This window comes from Zea mays, chromosome 9 (assembly GCF_902167145.1).
Source record: "Zea mays cultivar B73 chromosome 9, Zm-B73-REFERENCE-NAM-5.0, whole genome shotgun sequence".
Taxonomy (NCBI): domain Eukaryota; kingdom Viridiplantae; phylum Streptophyta; class Magnoliopsida; order Poales; family Poaceae; genus Zea; species Zea mays.
Genome location: NC_050104.1, coordinates 138,232,853 through 138,253,358, shown reverse-complemented (window position 1 = coordinate 138,253,358; position 20,506 = coordinate 138,232,853). Strand labels below are relative to the sequence as shown.

Sequence of the window (20,506 nt, the reverse complement as noted above, 5' to 3'; positions counted from 1 at the left end):
ATAAGTTCAAGGTACGCGTTTAGGTAGAAGACGTCAATCTTCCAAGGGTCAAAGGCGATAACAGACAAGGGTATGAGAGAAAAGATGAAAGCATTGAAGAGCCAGCGTTATGAGTACAACCAAGAATGGAGTCACGTCCAAGCTTACACACGATAAAGAAGAGGATATAGCCAAGGGTGAGGTAAGTAAAACACCGCTCTCAAGTTGGAATATGAAATTGGAGATTTTAGACAACAGACATAATGTAATCACCAAGGTAAGATCGAGGGATGAGAAAGGTAAAGGTAATAGCAAACAAAAGTGGGCAAAGGATGGAGATAAAAACTCGCAAGGGATAAAGAAGATGATACGCCTCAAAAGAAAAATAGGTAAAACATACAACTCTCAGATTGAGATGGGAGAGGGGAGACCTTGAAGGTTAGGTATAAGATGAACATCAATGCAAGATATAGAAGTGTTAAGGGTAAAGGTGATAATAACAAAGAGCATAGGAAAGGATGGAGTTAAGGCAAGACTCACAAAATGGCGAAATGGAGAAGACAATCACGGGTAAGGTAGGTAAGGTTCCAACAGAATGGTTGAAGTAAAAGAAATTATTACCGAGAGAAGTTATATGGAAACGATGAGATCATTAAGGATGTGAGGAATAGAACGATCGCTCATGGATCATGAAGAAACAAAGGTGGTCAAGAGTATGTAAACTGAAATGTTTTAAACAGACATTGGAGTGCAAAGGTAAGCATTTATATACAAAGTAAAAGTATGCAAGATTACGAAGGTGCGAGCATACCAAGACCAGGGGAGTATGAATTGCCGAAAAGATAGCGGCTTAACAACAGAATAAGAAAGGGTCTCAAAAGACAGGATGATCATGGACATATAAACTGAAATGTTTAAGTAGGCAGTAGAAATTCAGAGGTAAGTACTTGAAACAAGAGTATTAAAGGGATACAAGCATGTCAATACCAAAGGACTAGAGTTCGCCAAATGGTAGCAATTTAATAACGAAAGAGGAAAGAATCCCAAAAGGACAAGAAGGTTATGGTCAAGGGGCATCTAAAAAGATGTCGCAAGCATAAGAATAAGATCAGATCTAATAGATTGAGAGAAGTAGAGACCATACTAGAATAAAATACTTTTGGCAAGGGGGCATATAGGAGCACAACATAGAATTAGTCGAGGTGACTAATATTTTGAAGCAGAATAAAGGATGAGGTGAAGTAATAATCAATAAGTCCTTAAGATGGCCAATGCTACTCTAGGTCAGCGGTCCTACAGTCAGCACGGCTTTGATACCACTTATGTCACACCCGGTTTTGAAGGTAAACCGAATGCGAACCATGTACGTGCCAGGATCAGTAATTCACGTACACAGCGATTACATAAATGACTCATCATAGCACAATGCTTCGAATTACAATAAAGAGTAAGTAATACTATTACAGACTAGAGCCATTTACATAATATAAATCAAAGTACACAGAATCGAAACGTAGCCAACGTAAACAACCCACCACAGGCAGCTGACTGGGGGAGGTCGCTAGCCTAATCCTCGAACTCGTCGAAGTCCTGGAACTCCTGGAGATCCGCCTCGACACCTTCTTTACCTGAGCATAGGTTGCACCAAAGGCAACCTGGTGTTTTGTGAAAGCAAGGGTGAGTACACATCAACGTACTCAGCAAATGTCCCGTTTGGCTGTAGTGGACTAGCTTTATATGGAGTTAAGTTAAGCAGTTGCTTTTAGTTGGTCAGGTTATTATTACTAGTAGAAAGCCATGTTTTAGCGTTAACCCAAGTTATTAACCCAAAGTACCCTTTCCAAACGGAAAGAATACCACTTACCATTACCATAGTCATAATCATAACCATCCTCCTCATCACCACCTGTAAACCATACATCTCTGATCAAGTATCTCTAATCAAAGAGGATCCCAAGGCTGCTCTTAACCGTGAGCACGGCTGATATATCAGTTTCGTTACCCTCTGCAGAGGTCGCACACTTTACCCATGAGCCGTGATTCCCGTTTTGCCCAAGGATCATGACTCCCCATTGATCACTTCCTAGGTGGTCCGGCAGGGTATCACTACGTAGCCTTTACAAAGATTCCCTAGAGGTCATAGCCGCCCGTTAGGTTTCTCCAGTTTGATAAACACAGTACCTCTCCCCGCAGGAGGGTGACTAACAAAAGCAAAACGAAAGAACCTCGACACTCAGCCTCGGCAGAGCAAGCACTGTGCCTGGACCCCATTGACGGCACGACGACGAAGCAACTACACCTCTAGTTCCTCTAATTAATTAGCTAAGGGCATCCCATTTCACCCTCATGGTTGCACTGTTATCCCGGGTGGTCTCTCAACGAACAGGTCCTTACGGAGAGGTACTCGGGAAACAGCCCGAGTCCCCTAAATGCCACAAGTATATTATCATATCCAGAATAAAATCATAGTATCATCATTGTATCTCATCATGTTCATTGATTAAAGTAAAGTGCTAGCATGTAGCTAACCATAGTGACCCAAAAGGTAAATCAAGGACAAGGTAAATAGAAAGCTAGTAAATCCTTAGGTTGTTCATAGTATGCGGGACAGTGAATTATAAAGTAAATAGGACATAATGGGTCAGAGGACACTTGCCTTCACCAAACAGATGCTCAGGGTCTTCAACTTCGTGGAACTCGAAAAGCTAGATCACTTGGTCGTCGAAGCTTGACCGTCGATTCCTCGAAGCTCAGGAACAGATCGCAATCTATTCGCGTCGCACCGCGAATACAAACAGTCACAAACAAACAACCATATATATGCATAAGAACATTACACCATTCAAGCAAAACATAATAAAATACGCAAAATAAAATAGAGTGTGTTACTACGGTCACACGAGGACAAAGAAACGCGACGGCCGAGGCTACGGTCGAGAGGTTATCGCGTCCACACTAAACGAGTGTTAATCATAATATCTAATTCAACATTGTAAATTATAAGTAATATCTATAATTTAGTTCGATTAATCCGCTATGCTAATGAATGTCAGTCAAATAAGTAATTTAATTAACATGAGAAATTCTACGCGAGGCGAACTTACGATACACGAAATAACACGACAGCGTGAAAACGACGCGCGGACACGCGCGACACAGCACGCTGACAACACACGAAACAGCGCGCACGACTAGCAGGAACGACGCGTGAACCAGCACGTCACCACGTGCGGAACAGCACACGCGACGGCGAGAAATAACTAAATAGAGAATTCGTTTATATAAACAAGTATTAGTTCGAAAATATTTAAGTAGGCATAATTATATTAATATGTATTTATAAAGTGCATCTAAACTATAAATAAGTTCAATTAGATTGCTACTTTAATAACTGTCAGATAAATAGATGACCAATTAATTAATATTAGAATGTGCATGATGATAAAGTAATGTTACCTAATACGTCGTTAATATAGCTTTACGAAGCTAACATAAAAGAAATAAGTCGAAACGGATTTTCAACACAAATATATTGGATATTTAATGGTTCGCGGAATTTAAACGAGGTGGCACGCGACAACGCGCGCGAACCGCATGTGAACAGCAACAACGACACATGCAGATAGCACGAGCGGTCCGCGCGACAACTCGCGGGTATTACGCATACTACAGTGCAAGACATGAACTCGCAAACGCTACAGCGAGGCGACGACGTGCGCGAACAACACGACAAGCGGGAAATCATTAACAGTATTGTGTTTAGAATGAAGACATGTTAAACAAATATAAACATTTCAGTTGACATAAATCATGTTAACGTCCATTTATACTTGCGCAAATTAAAACTATATATTAGTTTTAATTAGATCACTACTTTAATAGCCATCAGATAAACAATAATTAATTAATTAGTTAAAACACACATCCCGATAAAATAATAGTGTTAACTCGCCGGTGGCGTTATTATGAAGCTAATGCAAATTGAACGAAGGGAATCAGATTTATAACTTGACATATATTAATTATTTAGTACTTTACGGAATTTAATCGACATGGCTAATTATTATTGGCTAGAGGCTGGCCACACATATGGTCACACGAAACACAGCTATAGAAGATCCCAAGCTTAGGATCACATGTGGCTAGCTTCTTCCTTTCTCTCCTCACGATGGATCACAAATGAAAAACTCCCTCGCCAGCAGCATGGAGAGAAGGGAGGCCGACCTGGGCACTAATGGAACAAGAAATCGGCCACCAGGGGATCTCGCCGGGAGCCTTGGACCACCGCGCTAACAGGAGAGGCAAACACCGCAGGGGCCAGCACGGCGTGGTGAGCAGCCGCACGGAGAATGCAGCCGCGTACAAACACACGTACAGGGGCCTGCGTAGGGACAGCTCGACCGCGCGAGGGAGCAGTGCGAGGGCGCGCGGGGCCTGCACGCCGGGGTGCTGGGGTCGCCCGCGTCGCGCTGGACGAGCCGCGCAGGCTGCCGCGCGCTGGCCGCGCCGGGACGCCGCGCCCGAGGACGTCGGGCCTGGCCACACCGCGCCGCCGACCGAGGAAAATAGAGGGAGCACGCAGGGGAGGCAGCCATGGATTGAAGACGCCCTGCCGCAGGGGACATGGCCACGGCACAGCGGCTTGATCGAAAAAAAAAGGGAGCACGCAGAGGAGGGAGAGAGGGAGAGGGCTCACCTGCGCACGCAAGAAGACCAATAACCGCCTGGATGGGATGCCTGGTCCTGCGCGATTTGGATCTGGGGAGGGAGACGAGGGGTTATGCGACGATGGGGCGTTGTGTATATATAGAAAGGAGATAGCGTGGGAGGTGGTTGCCGAATTCGTCGCAGAATCGCGTCACGATCGGGCGCGAGAGAGAAGGTTGTTAGCACGACGAGGGTAGACACGAGCAGCACGACGTTTGTGAGGAAAGACATTTTAACGATCCCGTGAAAAGGACACGAGATCTGGAACAGACTCGACGAGAGGAAAATATATATACATATATTATCGAGTTTCCAGAATTTTATAGTTTTCGCAAATACTAAATTTTAGGTATTTAATTAATATTAGAAAAACTAAAATTCATATTTAATACTCGAAAAACGTTCCAAAGATTCCAGAAGTTCACGAAAATATTTGTGAGATAATTCAACGTGTTTCGAGAAATCTTAGCACTCACAAACACTATGCAATGGCATGAATGCAACAATTGAAGCTTTTTAAGATTTTATTTTACTAAGCTTAAAACTTATATGTATAAAATAATTCTCCATTATTTAGGAAAAAGAGAAGAAAAGCGAAGAACTGAGAGAGTAACACCTGAATTTGGTGGATATTGGAAAAGAAGTTTTATACCCCCAAATTCAGGGTGTTACAGTTAGTCCCTTAGATGAAGAGTATGTCTCCGATACTAATTGAGAGCACCTAGAGGGGGTGAATAGGTGATTCTGTAAATCAAACACTAAATAGCCACAAACTTGATTATAAAGGTGTTAGTGCGAGTTAATCAAGTTGTTATGAAGCGAGCTCTTGCGAACACAAACAATCACAGAGAAGAGCAGCACAAGAGACACGGTGTTTTATCCCGTGGTTCGGCCAAGTATAACACTTGCGTACTTCCACGTTGTGGCGTCCCAATGGACGAGGATTGCACTCAACCCCTTTCAAGTGATCCAATGATCAACTTGAATACCACGACTTTTTGTTTAGTGTTCTTCTCCCGTTTGCGAGGAATCTCAACTAGTTAGAGCCTCTCGCCCTTACAATATAGATCACAAAGAAGCACAAGAGTAAGGGAGGAAAAGCAACGCACACAAGACTCGAATCGCAGCAAACACACGCACACAAGTGAAGAAGTGAGCACACAAACACGGCGTAGAGAGTTTACAACTCAAATGGTGCTCAAATCTCAAGAACGATGATCTGATTGCGTGATTGCAGAGTCTGGGAGTCTTAGGATGTTTCTTGCAAGCTTGGTGTTCTGCTCCATGCGCCTATGGGTCCCTTTTATAGCCCCATGGTAGCTAGGAGCCGTTGGAGATCAATTTGGAAGGCAATTCTTGCCTTCTGTCGAGTGGTGCACCAGACAGTCTGGTGTGCGATCCCCTTCCTTATCTGTCGCATCCGACCGTTGGCCGGCGGTCCTATTGGCGCACCGGACACTGTCCGGTGCACACCGGACAGTCCGGTGTGCCCAACCGACCATTGGCGCGGGCCACGCGTCGCCCCCTGATTGCGCTGGTGACCGTTGGCTCGGGCGGCTCTGACTCACCGGACAGTCTGGTGCACCACCGGACAGTCCGGTGATTTTTTAGCCGCGACGCTTTCTCCTTTTCCCGAGAGCGACGAGTTCGTCGCCGATGTACTTGGACGCGGGCGCTGAAGACTCACCGGACAGTCTGATACACCACCGTACAATCCGGTGATTTTTAGCCACGTTGACCCGCCGATTCCCGAGAGCGGCCAATTCGCCGTCGAGCTAGCCTGGGGCACCGGACACTGTGTGGTGCACCACCGGACAGTCCGGTGTGCCAGGTTGGTGCTGGTTTTGGCTTACTTAGCCAATCTTTCTTCCATCCTTTTTCTATTTTCTTGGTCATGTCTCTAGCACTTAGATAAACATGTTAGTAATCAAAAACAATTGACTAAGTCCAGAGACATACATTTCTCTTTGATTTGCACTTCTCACTTAGTTAGCACATATAAACTCAAAACAATGTGTTGGGTATCTAATCACCAAAACAATTATAGAAATGTCCCAAGGGCACATTTCCCTTTCACACGCGCTTGACGACGCGTAAGGCGATCCCCAATAGGCGGGCGCGAGTCGGAGCTTGACGACCGTCACGAGAGACGCAGAGGTAGCACGATAACAGGGGGTGCGAGTCGGCCTTAACTCTGGCGAGAGATGGGGTACTCCACTTCGGGCTTTCGACGAAAAAGACCGCCACAGACGACCAAGGAGTCCTCGTTCCTCGATCGTGTTGCCATGACGATCGTTTGGAGCTGTGCGTGTGAGGGAAGCTGAGCTTTCGATTTAGAGCCAGTTTGGAAACCTTATTTTATATAAGATTTTCATTTTCCCAAGTAAAATTAGTTTATTTTTTCTTTTAAAAAAATAAAAATCTCTTAAAAATAATGTTCCCAAACTATTCCTTAACGGAGTCGTACGGAACATACGTGGTTGACTAGGAACGTGCCCGTGCGATGCCACGGAACACAAATTGTGACCCTCCAATGGACTTAGGGCCCTAGCGATGGGCGGCGTGAGTACAATAGTGACGGCAAAATATGTGATTAAACATAGACACAGAACGATATAAATATGTCTACCCAAATAGATTAAAATGGAATCGCACAAATAATTTCTAAAGAGTAAATATATAATGCTTAATCATAAGTAAATATGTTGACACCTTGTACACTAATCTAATCTTTTTAACAATATTGTTAACTCTCTGTTGTATATTTGCCGGGATGGCATATCTGCACAAATTGTCCTCGTAACTTAACAGTTCGATAATAAAGTTCTTCCGAAGAATCTTTACATCCTACACATAAGACATATAAGAGAATAAAACGTCAATTTTTTATTATGTAACTGGAATGTATGTTTGAATATGAAAGGAACGTACTCCACTCACCCTAACAAATTTCATTCGACTATCATTCCCCCACATGGCTATAGCTGCAGAGGCGGGGAAGCAGGAGCGGGAGCGACGGGTGCGGCCTCATCGTCTCCTTGATCACCATGCCGGTGTAGCTCAGGCAGCCCATGAGCGACTCGTGGTCGCCTGGGTTCTTGCTGTCGAGTGCTCGTTGAACCTCTGCTTGGGGCTTGGCCATGGCTTCCGGGTTCCTCATGAACTCGGACATGACCCACTCAGCCACAGACGAAGTCGTCTCGGTGCCTCCTATGAATAAATCCTACACATATAGGATAGGAGGTTCATCTTTGATTTATAAGATTCCATTCAAAGGAAAGGGAAGAACACTTACAATGATGACTGCCTTGATGTGTGTTATGTTGAACGGGAAGTCGAACTCCTCATCTTTGATTCTAAGCATGGTGCTCAGAATATCGTCGTCTTCCGCCGCCTCAGCATTCTTGACCTTCTGCCTCGCCTCGCACGCCTTGATGATATGGTCCAGCACCTGGTCGAGCTGCTCATGCGCCACCTGCAGGTGGCGTCGCATGCCGGTGGCGACGTCCAGGAACCGCATCGACGGGAAGAGGTTGGAGACGCAGAAACCGGAGCCGCTGCTCAGCACGACCGCCATCGCTGACAGGAATTTCGCCTTGTGCTCGCTGCTGAAGCGGTCTCCGAAGGTCGCCAGCCCAGTGATGTAGTTAGCACAGGAGACCAGCATACTGCCGAGGTTGACTGCTGCTGCTGGCTCGCCGCGGGCGCCACAGGAACAGCAACAGATCTCCCTCACGAGGGACATGGTCTCGATGTCTCCGATGGGCGCGAGCTGCCTCACCTTGCGCGCGCTGAGGAGCTCCAGCGTGCACAGCTTGCGCAGCGCCCTCCAGTAGGCCCCGTAGGGAGCGAAGGCGAAGTCGTGGTCGCCGTAGCCGATGATCTCCGTGGCGAGCAGGTACATAGTAAGGCTAGATCTGGCGTTATCGTAGGCGGCACGCATGGCTGTTGGCCGCTATGCGCGAGCGAGGATCCCGCATGGTTGTTAGGCGGAGGCAGCTGTGCGCATGGTAGGGGCGGTGGCGGGAGCGAGGCATGCGGGGGCACGAGGATGGATGGTAGATGAGGCATGCGGGGGCAGATCCGGTGTTAGGTGTGAGCGAGGATGGCATCGTAATCGGACGGTGGAGATGGAGGGGGACATGGTTGTGCCAAGTCTATCGTCTTAAGGATTAGTAGAGATATGATGAACCTTTAAATTTTATGCGGGGAGTGGACATACGGGGCCACCATTGAAGTGAGGCTAATGCAGCCCAACACGCAATATATCGGGTAAGATGCCTAGGATTAGGCTAATGCAGTTCAACGCGCAATACATTGGGTGAGATGCCTAGGATTGTTCAGTTTGGAGAGAATTGGTATGGATTTAAGAGAGATATTAATCTACTAGGAAATTCACTCAATCCCCTTGAATGCATATGGATCCGATTGGAATTGGGGTTAAAACAATCATGCTCTTTCCTGAACAAATTTCATCCTCTTCCGATCCAGGTGCGCGGTGTGTGTCGCACACATGTCGACGAATGTGTCTCACAAGATATGCTGTGTGATTTGAACTTCTTTGTGATTTCGTGTCCTGTGAGGATAACGTGGCATAACATGTCTCCTTGTTAACCCTTGTTAACGAAGAACGTGCTCGGTCGCGAAGAAAAGATAACAAGTGACATTCAGGTAAAGGAGAGATTTTTTCTATGGAGAAAGAAAGCATCAGGACATTCTGCTTTGCATCACAAAGCTCCAAACCCAGCATGGTTCAAACGAAACCCCAGACGACACATCAGGTAGGATGATTGGCGGTAACAAGGGAAACAAACACACACAATGTTCAGAAGCACAGCTACTGCTTTCTACCATTTGCTCTTCCTCACCAGAGTCCCGCAGGTTGCCACCCAGCTCACTGGCACTGCTCCGACAACGGTCTACACTCAGGCGACCTTAATCTCGATGGTCTTGGGCTTCTTGGGCTCCGGCGGGGGCAGCTTCTCGACGGTCACCGTGAGCACGCCGTCCCTGCACACGGCGGCGACCTTGTCCACGTCGGCGTTGTCCGGCAGCACGAACTTGCGCATGAACTTGCCCATCCGCCGCTCCATGCGCAGGTACTTGGCGTCCTCGCGCTCCTCCCGGCGCCGCTCGCCGCTGATCACAAGAACCCGCTCGTCCTCCACCTGCACCCTGATGTCGCCCGTGCTCAGCCCCGGCATGTCCACCACGAACGCGTACGCTCCCGCGAGCTCCTTGACGTCGGCCGGGGTGGCCGCCATGGCGCGCGCGTCGCGGACGTAGGTGCGCGTGGCGCCGCCGCCCGCCTTGTCGCCGCCCGCTCCGGCGTCGCCATCGGGCACGTCCAGCAGGTGATGCAGCGCCGCCACCAGGGGGTTCTCCAGCCCGAACATCCTCGCGTCCATCTCTCGGATCGCTGCTTTGCTTGTTGCTGACTTGCTGTGTTGATTGGGGATTAATTCGTTTCGTATTGTGATTCTCGGTGTGGGGAATGCCGACGCGAACAGGGGCGGTTTATATGGTGGTGACGGGTGGGCTTCTGGAAGGCGAAGGAAGGTTCTGAAAGGTGGCTCCGTGGGATGGTCGGGATTCCGGAAGAATCCAGAATCAAACAGAGTCTTTGTACTGCTTTGGATGGTCTTTCTATATAAACAATGGAGTTTTATGGGCCCACGTATCAGTTGGATGTGGCAACTGTCACGTGCCTCCTGCTGGTCCTATCTGTGCCTGTCCGAACTCAGACCAGAAGATATTTTGGAGGGCTCAACGTTTCCGTTCCGTTGCTTCCTGAGAGCTCCACATTCTTCTAATCTTTTCCGTAAACACTAGTAACTTAATTAATCTGCAGATTAATAATGAATATTGTACAGTTCAATAGATAATAAGCCCGTTTCTTAGCTTTTTATGATGAATATAAGACAATTCATAATTTAAATTAGTCATAATATCGAATGATTATTTTATATTTCACAATTATATATTTTAATTTATTTTATAATACAATAATATTTACGAGGGTGCGAGTCGCAAGTCGAGCCCACTTCGAGTCAACCCAAGCCTCATTCTTGAGCTCGTGTAATGGACGAGCCGAGCCAAGTCAAATTCGATTAGCCACCGAGTCGGCTCGACTCGTTTACAGCCCTAACTACCAACTTTTTCCCCTGGTCGTCACGTTTCAGTAAAACACCTGTGAGGTCTTAACATAGCATAATAGTAATGGCCTAATAGGAACCACCGCAGAATAGTTATAGCCTAATGGGAACATGGACAGAGCCGTCAAAAACTTCAACACATCCAATTCAAATCCAGCTTAGATTGTCTTCAATAGGTCCTCTAAAGGATCTTATACCTTAAATTTTTAGAGAGATTCTCGTCCTCTACGTGTCCATCAGCGTCCTATAAACAATACTCTAAATTTAAAGGACGTTGTTGAAACTTTATGTATAGTCTTTCTCTCTCATTTCCTCTCTTTATTTTAATACTTTAAATAATAGATTTAATAAAAGAAAAATATGTATAATACATTTGAGAGTACGATAAATATATATGTATAAAAATTTAAAATAAAATGTGTCACTAGTATAGGTATTTACATATAGAAGACGAGATATAGAGAACGTTGTTGAAGAGAAAAAGATATAGAAGTGTCGGGTACCATAATTATGTACAATACATTTGAGAGTATGATAAATACATATGTATAAAAATTTTAAAAAAAATGTGTCACTAGTATAGGTATTTACATATAGAAGACGAGATATAGAGAACGTTGTTGAAGAGAAAAAGATATAGAAGTGTTGGGTACCATAATTATAGGTACCCCCAATACTCCTAAGCATGACTGGAAAACATCTTTAAAACAAACCGTAAAGACTGATAAGCACAACTCAAAGTTAATGCCTCATCTACTAAGGGACGCGATCCCGTCTCACCCGAGCCCAGCCTCGGACAAGAACAGTAGTCCCTAACGGATTCACGGCTCGCCCGAGGGTCCCTCAAGCAGTGAGCGCGCCTCCGGCTCGCCCGAGGCAAAGGGCAAACTTTGTTGTATAGCAACCTCGGCCAAATCGCCTTACCACCAACCGTATCTGTTGAGGACTTGTTCTCAAATGCTATGAATCAAGAACAAGGCAACATAAAATGTTAAATATTAATGCCCTTCGTCCGATGAAGCATTATCTCCCCAAAGATTTAATGAGCTTCGGACGAAGGCCATGAACAAAATATCACAAAGGTCGCACCTTCGTGATCAGGCTTATAAAATAATATAAAATGAAATATAAAGCATGAAATATTCTAGAAAGATATAGTGAAAATAGATAATATTATTCACATATTTTATTGCATAAATCTGAATATTAAAACATAATATTTAGGTACATTTATATTTTCATCTTGGCAGAAGACAATAATTCCAGCGTAACGTGTCCGTGATTACAAGATTGCGTGAACAGTATAGGGATACTGTTCTTCTATTTATAGGCACAGGGCAAAGCCTGTGAAAAATTATATTTATGCCCTTTACAATTGACTACAATAATGACACAAAATATCATGGGTCTTTAGGTCATTTCATCTTTAAGTCGGTTCACCCCTTCGTCTTGAGATTTGTCATTGTGCCGAAGCTTTATAGGTGATAGCTTCGGCGCTGCTTCTGATAGAATCTGCCGAAGGTGTTTTCTTCCTTTAGGATCTTCGACTACGAAGCATACCCCCAACAGTAGCCCCTTCGCGGTGCTAGATCGTTTTTCGTAACGAGCTTGATCCGTGAAAAAGTCTTCTAGGCTTCGGGATGCCGAAGATCCGAAAAACACCTTCCCTGAGCTCGTTGGCGAGAAACGATTAAAATAATCCGCGCGCGAGGTGGCCCCATCTTGCACCATTTACGCGCGTCCTGGCGATTCACCTTCTCGGTCCTTGTGGCCCACCGTTCAGTGAGTGCGGGTGACTGTTTCTTCGGTGCGGAAGACCTTGACGATTCACCTTTTCACCTGCGGCACTATATAAACAGACGGGTAGGTGTGAAGTTACCACAGCATTCATATTGCACTGTTTTGCTGCCAAAATATTGACCAAAGCCGAAGCTATTTAGTTTGCTCAAGCTTCGTAAAACGAAAGAGCTTCGGCAAAGTAAAGAAAAATTTTCAACTTCATTCAAAAAACAAAGAATTCAATCATCAGATGGCCAGAGTGCGTTCTACAGCTAGGGTTACGCGCGACGGATAAGAAGCCGAAGATATAGAAACTGCGCCAATCTCCAAAGTGATGAAGCGCTCAGGGCTGGTAGCATCGGAGGAAGCACCTGCCACTGAGGCAGAACAAGCTGATGTTGAGGAGACTGAGTCTGAAGATGATTATATCGCAGTGCCAAGTAAACCCAGTCACCTGGATTTCGGGAAATCCACCATCTCCGAAGATGATTTGCCTAAGATGTTGAATTTGGGCTATTTCAATGAAGCGAAAAAAGAACTGATTCGTTTTGGTGGGGAAGAGACTACTCCGAAGCCAGGAAAAGACGAAGTAGTGGTCTTTAAAAGTTTCTTTAAGGCTGGTTTGAGATTTCCTTTGAACAAGATGATTGCTGATGTATTGAATAAGTTTGGGATCTACCTTCATCAGCTAACTCCTAACGCTATCGTTAGGCTTAGTGTTTATATCTGGGCTCTCCGAAGCCAAGGGGTGGAGCCATTTGGTGAAGGCTTCTGTCGAGTGCACGAGCTCCATTACCAGACAAAAGCTAGAGGAGATGGGCTACATGAAAATTTTGGCTGCTACAACTTTGCCTATCGCAAGACTACAAAATTTCTAGTGATTAGCTACCGAAGCAAGTGGCCAGCTGGGTGGAAGTCTGAGTGGTTCTACGTCAAAGTTGATGAAGAGAAGGAGAAGCTAGTCCAGAGTCCGTTAGAATTGACCTTCGGAGAGACCAGACCCCAGTGCAATATGACACCGGGGAGTCCGAGCCAAATTGCCTTGGCTGAATTTCGAGTTATTGCAGATCATATTGGCACTAGGGACTTAGTGCAAGAATTTTTGGCCTTCAGAGTGTTCCCAACTTTGAAGGAATGAGCAATGCCGAAGCTGAAGGGAGAAAAGAAGAAGGGGGAATTTGTTCGATTGCCTTACCATTACAAATTCAAGAAACATTTCAAAGTGCCTTGCCAAGAGTGGCTGGACACAATTGAAGTAATGTGCAATGAAATACTCGGCAATTATTCTAAAAAAGAAGATCAATTGATGATTGCGGCCTTCGGCACCCGTCCGAAGCGGAGGTTAAATCGTGTAATGGATGCTCTAGATTTTGAATACCCCGACTACGAGCGGCTAGACAAGGATGCCGAAGGTCAAAAGAGGAAAAGAGTAGCTGGCGCTCTGAATAAAGATGATGAAGAACAACCGAAGAAGAAAAAGTTAGAGCCTGAGCCGAAAACAGGTGTTTCAAAGAAGAAAAAAGCTACAACTCCGAAGCAGAAAGCAATTGATGAGGAAGAAGAATCTACTGCAACACCCTCTGCTATCGAAGTAGAAGAAATCTTAAAGGTAATGACTGAATCTTTGCCTGTCAAGCTAAGTCCACTTGGGCCACAACTGATGAAGCTTTTTCAGAAGGACAAGGAGCCCGCGAAAACGTAGAAGGCAGCTAGGCCAAAAAAGCAAAGAATCATTACAGTAACAGAATCCATCGAAGGGACACCACCACAAGCTTCAGCTCCGAAGGCGCCGGCTGTTGAAAGCACGACAGCTACTGAAGCTACACCTTCGAAAGCCACAAATGTCGAAGCTACCAGAGCCAAAGATATTAATTTAGAAAGCATGGTTGCTGATATAGATAAAATACTATTAAACATGGCCACGGAAGAGGCTACCGCAGAAGAGGCTGTCGCAACCACCGAAGAGACTGCGGCCCCAAGGCCCGAGAAGGAGAAAGAAATGGCCGAATACACTTCGGAAGATGAAGCTTTTAACTTTCAAAACTTAGTTGGTCAAGAGCTGACGAAGGCTGAAAAAGAAGAACTAAAGGAATATGTTATATCTTGCGGATATCGACCGGGAGCACTTCTCTTCGGTGGCATCGATGATGAAAGGTTGGGCTGCGTCCGGGATCAGACTGGTGCGAAGGTTATCGGTACTCTATCAAAGAGTATCGGTTTCCCGAAGCTCGAAACAGATATCAGCCGCTACCGACGACAGCACATCGTCGGTAGTTTATTTTATTCCAATTTCAAGGTAAACAAATTTTCTCTGACCTTTATTGTTTTTAATAACGAAAATGTTTTTAAACGAAGGTTGTTTATGTGCAGAGTATGCTGTTGAGCAAAGCTTTGAAAATGCAGCAGGATTTAGAAGATAAAAAACACGAAGTTATAATTGAGAATTTAGAGAGCAAGATAAAAGACCAATCAACTGTTATTGAAAAGAAAAACTTCGAGCTTCAGACAACCGAAGGCTTATTGGCAGAAGCTGAAGCTAAAATAGCAGAATTAAATATGAAGCTTCTCTGCCAATCAGAACACTTTGAACAAGAAAAGCAAGAGCTTAACGCAAAATTTGAGGCCGAGGTCCAGAAAAATTCAGATTTGAAAAAAACATTGACAAGCCTTCAAAATAAATGTTTGGAATTTAGTAAACGATGTGTTCAACAACTAAAGCAGGTCTTCTATTCGGTTGGAGCAAGCAGCAAAAAATTTGATCCTTCGTCTGAAGACCTGCCAGGGGCCTTCGAACATATCGAAGGTGAAATTGATGACCTCGACGATGTCATAGCTGGACATGGTGACTTTTGTGCCCTGGTAGCTTCTCGGGGCATAGCTGTTGCCTTCCTAAAGTCTAGCTGCGAACACGGAAAGGTTATCAATAGACCCAATTTCAGCTTATCACCAGCAGATCTGGATAACATTCCCAACCTTGCCCGAAGCATAGCCAATAGATTTATAAAATTGGTATGGACAAAGGGTGGACGAAGCAAAGCTGGTGATGAAGCTCGAAGTCATCTTAAGCCGGTAACAAAATCATACCTTGTACCTACCTCTTCCTTCGAAATTGAATTTCGCTTACAGTACTTTAATACGTACAGGATGACGAAGCCAAGGCCGAAGCTGAGGAGTAAAAAGACGAAGCTCCATGGACACAGACAAAGCTTGAATAGTCTGTAGGAAAAGCTCAAAAAACTCTTGTAATAATTTGTATAAAGAATGATGTAATTAAATTTTACTTCGTGGACTTTGTTCATACCTTATAATATATTCTTACCTTTCCATCAATGTATAAAGTGCTTTGATGTGAACGAAATTAACATTTTTGAGCCGAAGGCAAAAAACACCTTCCCTTCTTTTCGTACACAGCGAAGCATAAAACTGCTTCTTTTTCTTTTTCCCGAAGCCTTCTCTTTAGAGCTGAAGTAACTGTGTATGTTATGATGATGATGATCCTATGTATGCCTAAATGAATGTTTATGAATGCAAATGTATGATGTAATGTACCATGCAAATGAATGTCCAAACGCACACATACGAAGCCATAACCAAAGCCTTCATTCCCTTAGGAACAACCAAAGTCTCTTTGCCGTTTATTTTTCGGTGTATCAGCGCTGACTTTTCGCTGTAAGTTCTGCATTCCCTTAGGAACGTCTTTTGAACTTCTTCGCCTTCTATTTCGGCGGTATCGTGTTGACTTTTCGCGCTTCGCCTTATATTTCGGCGGAATCAGCGTTGACTTTTCGCTGTAAGCTCTGCATTCCCTTAGGAACGACTTTTGAAAAGAAAACTTACGTTGCGCTCTCTTAGGAACGGCTTTTTTGTAGCTTCGTCGTGCTCTGCATCCCCTTAGAGGCGTCTTTCGAGCTTCTCCCTGTTTTTTTCTTTTTTCTTTGCACTCGATGGTGCATGCTCAGCTTTTACATTTACATCTTTGAGGGATATTGCTCTTGTTGAGCTAAAATAAGAAAAAGAGAAATTACATGCTATGGCCCCGTTAAAAACCTTTCTCCCCCTTTGGAAAGGAAAAGGGTGCCATAGAAAAAATAAAAAGATTACATCAAGCTACACATAATATCGTCGAAGCTCATCCGCATTCCAAGATCTAGGAATGTCGTTGTCGTCCATATCCTTCAATCAGTAAGAACCGGGTCTTGATGAAGATACTACCAGGAAAGGTCCTTCCTACTTCAACTGTAGCTTGCCTACTGTATCTGGGTTGGTAACTCTCCGAAGTACCAAGTGCCCTGGCCTCATATTTTTTAATCAAACTTTTCTGTCACGCCATTTTATTGTTTCGACTTGATATTTATTGATGTTTTCCACAGCCTGAAGCCTGATTCCTTCTATAGCATCTTTTGCTACAGAATAATCAGCTTCGTCCTCTGCCGCAACCACTATTCTTATTGATCCTGCTTTAGCTTCTTCCAGGGTTATCGCTTCGTCACCAAACAGTAATTTGAATGGTGTAAAGCCTGTTGACCTTGACATCGTTGTGTTGTGTCTCCACACCACTTTGATCAATTCATCTGGCCACTTTCCCCTAGGCTGATTGAAAATTAACTTTATTATTCCTGCCATTATAATGTCATTAGCTCTTTCGACAAGTCCATTTGACTCTGGATGTGTAACAGATGCAAAATGGATCTTCGTTCCAATTTGCTCATAGAACTCTTTGAAAGCTTCGGCATCAAACTGTGTTCCGTTGTCTACAGTGATAGCCTTCGGCACTCCGAAGCGACAAACAATATTTTGACAGAAAAATTTCTGAACAGTGACCGAAGTTATTGTGGCTAAAGGTTTTGCCTCAATCCATTTGGAAAAATATTCTACCGCCACCACAACATATTTTAAATTTCCCTGTGCTGGTGGAAGTGGGCCTAGCAAATCAAGGCGCCACCTTTGCAACGGCCAAGTGGGCTGTATTAACTGAGTCAGAGACGAAGGCTGTTTTTGATCTCTTGCACATTTTTGATAGCCTTCGCATTTTTGGACTAATTCTGCTGCATCCGAAGCTGCCTTCGGCCAATAAAATCCTTGACGGAAAACTTTTCCCAACAAGGGCCTAGATCCGATGTGAGATCCACACAGGCCTGCGTGTATTTCCTTCGTCAATTATATACCTTCAGCTCTGGATAAATATTTGATCAATGGAGAACAGACTCCATGTTTGTATAACACCCCTTCTATTATTACATATGGTCGGGCTCTTGCCTCTATTCTCTTGTTATAAGCTTCATCATCTGAAAGGCAATTGCCCTGGGGAAAAGATATAATCTCTGTTCTCCAATCTTCACTATGGACATGAGATATATTGAGCACTGCTCTTTCAAGAAGTTCCACCGAAGGTGCTTTTATTGTCTCAAAGAATACTTCTGAAGGTAAAGGCAACCCCTGTGCCGCTGACTTGGCTAGCAGATCAGCGTGTTCATTTTCTCCTCGTGGAATATTCTTGACAGAAAACCCTTCGAAAGAAGCTTCAAGCATTCGAACTGTATCCAAATATTTCTCGAGCTTCAGATCTCTTGCTTTACAACTTTTGTCAACATGACCAGAAATAACTTGGGAATCGGTTTTGAGAACCGCCCTTCTTATCCCCATTGCCTTTAACTTCCGAAGCCCCAAAAGCAAAGCTTCGTATTCAGCAATATTATTTGTGCAGCTGAAATCAAGTTTCACTGCATAACATGTTCTAACTTTGGAAGGTGCAACTAAAACAGCGGTTGTACCTGCCTCGAAGGTTCCCTAGGAACCGTCGCAGAACACTGTCCAAGCTTCGGCATCTTTACTTGCTTCTTCTTCCTGAGCCCCTGGCGTCCAGTCAGCGATGAAGTCTGCTAACGCCTGGGACTGAATCGAGGATCTATGCACATAATCAATGCTGAATTCGTTGAGTTCCGCAACGCACATTTCAATCCTTCCAGTAGCTTCTCTATTCCTCATAATATCCTTCAAAGGTTGTGATGAAGGAACAATTATATGGTATGCCTGAAAGTAATGTCGAAGCTTCCTGGAGGCCATTAAGACAACATATAGCACCTTCTCCAATTCTGTATAATTTTTCTTTGATAAACTGAGAACTTCGGAGACAAAGTATGCTGGGGCTTGCTTTTTAGTTTGTCCTTCAAGCTTCTCCTGGACAAGTGCCGCACTCACTGCAGAGTGCAAAACTGCTGCGTACAACAGCAGAGGAGCCCCTGGCGCGGGTGGAGTTAGCGTCGTTAGATCTATCAGATACTATTTCAGCTCTTCGAAGGCTTTCTGCTGAGCTGACCCCCATTGAAAGACTTCGGCCGACTTCAATACTTCAAAGAATGTAAATTTCTCTCTGCTCATCTAGATATAAATCGATTCAGAGATTCCAGTCTTCCTGTCAGCCGTTGAGCCCCCTTCTTTGTGCTTGGCGGCTCCGTCCTAAGAATAGCTTCGATTTTATTTGGATTAGCTTCGATCCCTTTTGTTGAAACTAGACAACCAAGAAATTTCCCCTTCTTTACTCCAAAGACACACTTTTCTAGATTCAACTTCAGGCCAGCTTGCCTAAAATTAGCGAATGTCTCCTGCAGATTAGCAATGTGATGTTCTTGCTTCGTGCTTTTTACTATGATATCATCAACATAAGTTAGCACATTTCTGCTTATCTGAGAATGAAGGACTTTCGCTGCCATTCTACTGAAGCTTCCTCCAGCATTCTTGAGCCCCTTAGGCATCCGAAGATAACAATATGTACCACTGGGGGTTATGAAGCTTTTTTTGGCTCGTCTTCCTTTTTCATCCAAATTTGATGGTAGCCTGAATAACAATCTAATAGACTCATGAGCTCTGACGAAGCTGCTGCATCTACTAGAGAATCTATCCTTGGTAATGGAAACTCATCCTTCGGACAAGCCTTGCTGAGATTAGTAAAATCAATGCACATTCTCCATTTACCATTGGCCTTCTTCACCATAACAGTGTTGGCTAGCCATTCTGGGTATTTTACTTCTCTGATGACTCCAGCGCTAAGAAGTCTTTTCATCTCATTTCGAGCACCTTCGGCTTTGTCATCAGACATTTTCCGAAGCCTCTGCTTTCTGGGTCTGAAGGATGGATCGACATTGAGCGAGTGTTCAATGACATCCTTGTTGACACCACAGAGATCATTGGCGGACCATGCAAATACATCTTTGTTGTTGAACAGAAACCTTGTTAGGTTTTTCTCCTGTTCCTCAGATAATTGAGATCCCAGCAACACCTTCTGCTCTGCTATATCTTCACATAAGAGCATGGGCTTCGGCTGATCGGCCGAAGCAGCCTTCTCCCTTTTGTACTTGTATTGCTCGCAAGCTTCAGGTCCATCTATATTATGGATTGCTTTTGAATCTGTCCAGTTTCCTTCAGCCTTTCTGGCAGCTTCCTGACTTCCATGAATAGCAATGGGCCCTTGATCCGAAGGTATCTTCATACAAAGATATGCTGGATGAAGAATTGCTTCAAAAGCATTGAGTGTCCCATGACCAATGATTGCATTGTAGGGGTACTCCATGTCGACAATATCAAACACAACTTGCTCAGTCCTTGTATTGTTGACAAATCTGAAGGTCACTGGCATCGTGATCTTGCTGAGCGCTACAATCTGCCTTCCTCCGAAGCCACAAAGAGGGTGTATAGCATCATGAATCTTATCCTCTGGCTCTTACATCTGTTTGAAGGCTTTGGTAAATATAATATCTGCTGCACTGCCTGTGTCAACCAGAACATTGTGAACCATAAACCCTTTGATAACACAAGAAATAACCATAGCATCATTGTGAGGGTAATCCTTGAGCTGAAGGTCCTCTTGGGAGAAGGTAATTGGGATGTGG

The 20,506-nt window shown here is 44.5% G+C and overlaps 3 protein-coding genes across 4 annotated transcripts; all 3 read right to left on the bottom strand.

The window, feature by feature from the left end:
* Window positions 1–2,631: 2,631 nt before the first annotated feature.
* Window positions 2,632–5,001, bottom strand: LOC111590120 (uncharacterized). Of its 2 annotated transcripts, none has more exons than XR_002749205.2 (2): window positions 4,676–5,001; window positions 2,632–2,747 (listed from the first exon to the last, which is right to left on the bottom strand). XR_002749205.2 is itself a non-coding variant. In XM_023301040.1 (2 exons), the coding sequence occupies exons 1-2, from the start codon at window positions 4,915–4,917 to the stop codon at window positions 4,153–4,155; spliced, it is 678 nt and encodes a 225-aa protein (XP_023156808.1). In that variant the 5' UTR covers window positions 4,918–4,968; the 3' UTR covers window positions 3,975–4,152. The 2 variants fall into 2 exon arrangements, 1 of the variants encoding a protein (XP_023156808.1); XM_023301040.1 differs by lacking the exon at window positions 2,632–2,747 and adding an exon at window positions 3,975–4,588 and having other exon boundaries at window positions 4,676–4,968.
* A 2,647-nt stretch (window positions 5,002–7,648) lies between these two features.
* LOC103640324 (9-beta-pimara-7,15-diene oxidase) lies at window positions 7,649–8,671 on the bottom strand. Its single transcript, XM_008662926.3, has 2 exons — window positions 7,982–8,671; window positions 7,649–7,909 (listed from the first exon to the last, which is right to left on the bottom strand). The coding sequence occupies exons 1-2, from the start codon at window positions 8,627–8,629 to the stop codon at window positions 7,649–7,651; spliced, it is 909 nt and encodes a 302-aa protein (XP_008661148.3). The 5' UTR covers window positions 8,630–8,671.
* A 683-nt stretch (window positions 8,672–9,354) lies between these two features.
* Window positions 9,355–10,157, bottom strand: LOC100383105 (17.6 kDa class II heat shock protein). The gene has a single exon (NM_001175775.1). It carries the CDS (start codon window positions 10,092–10,094, stop codon window positions 9,612–9,614), a length of 483 nt encoding a protein of 160 aa, NP_001169246.1. The 5' UTR covers window positions 10,095–10,157; the 3' UTR covers window positions 9,355–9,611.
* Between the last annotated feature and the right edge of the window lie 10,349 nt (window positions 10,158–20,506).

What these genes read in the sequence shown, in the direction of transcription:
- LOC111590120 (XM_023301040.1), bottom strand. Translation starts at nt 4,917, where the DNA reads ATGTCTTTCCTCACAAACGTCGTGCTGCTCGTGTCTACCCTCGTCGTG. An exon ending in TGGTCTTCTTGCGTGCGCAG is followed by an intron (nt 4,589 to 4,675) that starts GTGAGCCCTCTC and finishes CCCCTGCGGCAG; the next exon opens with GGCGTCTTCAATCCATGGCT.
- LOC103640324 (XM_008662926.3), bottom strand. Translation starts at nt 8,629, where the DNA reads ATGCGTGCCGCCTACGATAACGCCAGATCTAGCCTTACTATGTACCTG. An exon ending in ACATCAAGGCAGTCATCATT is followed by an intron (nt 7,910 to 7,981) that starts GTAAGTGTTCTT and finishes CTATATGTGTAG; the next exon opens with GATTTATTCATAGGAGGCAC.
- LOC100383105 (NM_001175775.1), bottom strand. Translation starts at nt 10,094, where the DNA reads ATGGACGCGAGGATGTTCGGGCTGGAGAACCCCCTGGTGGCGGCGCTG.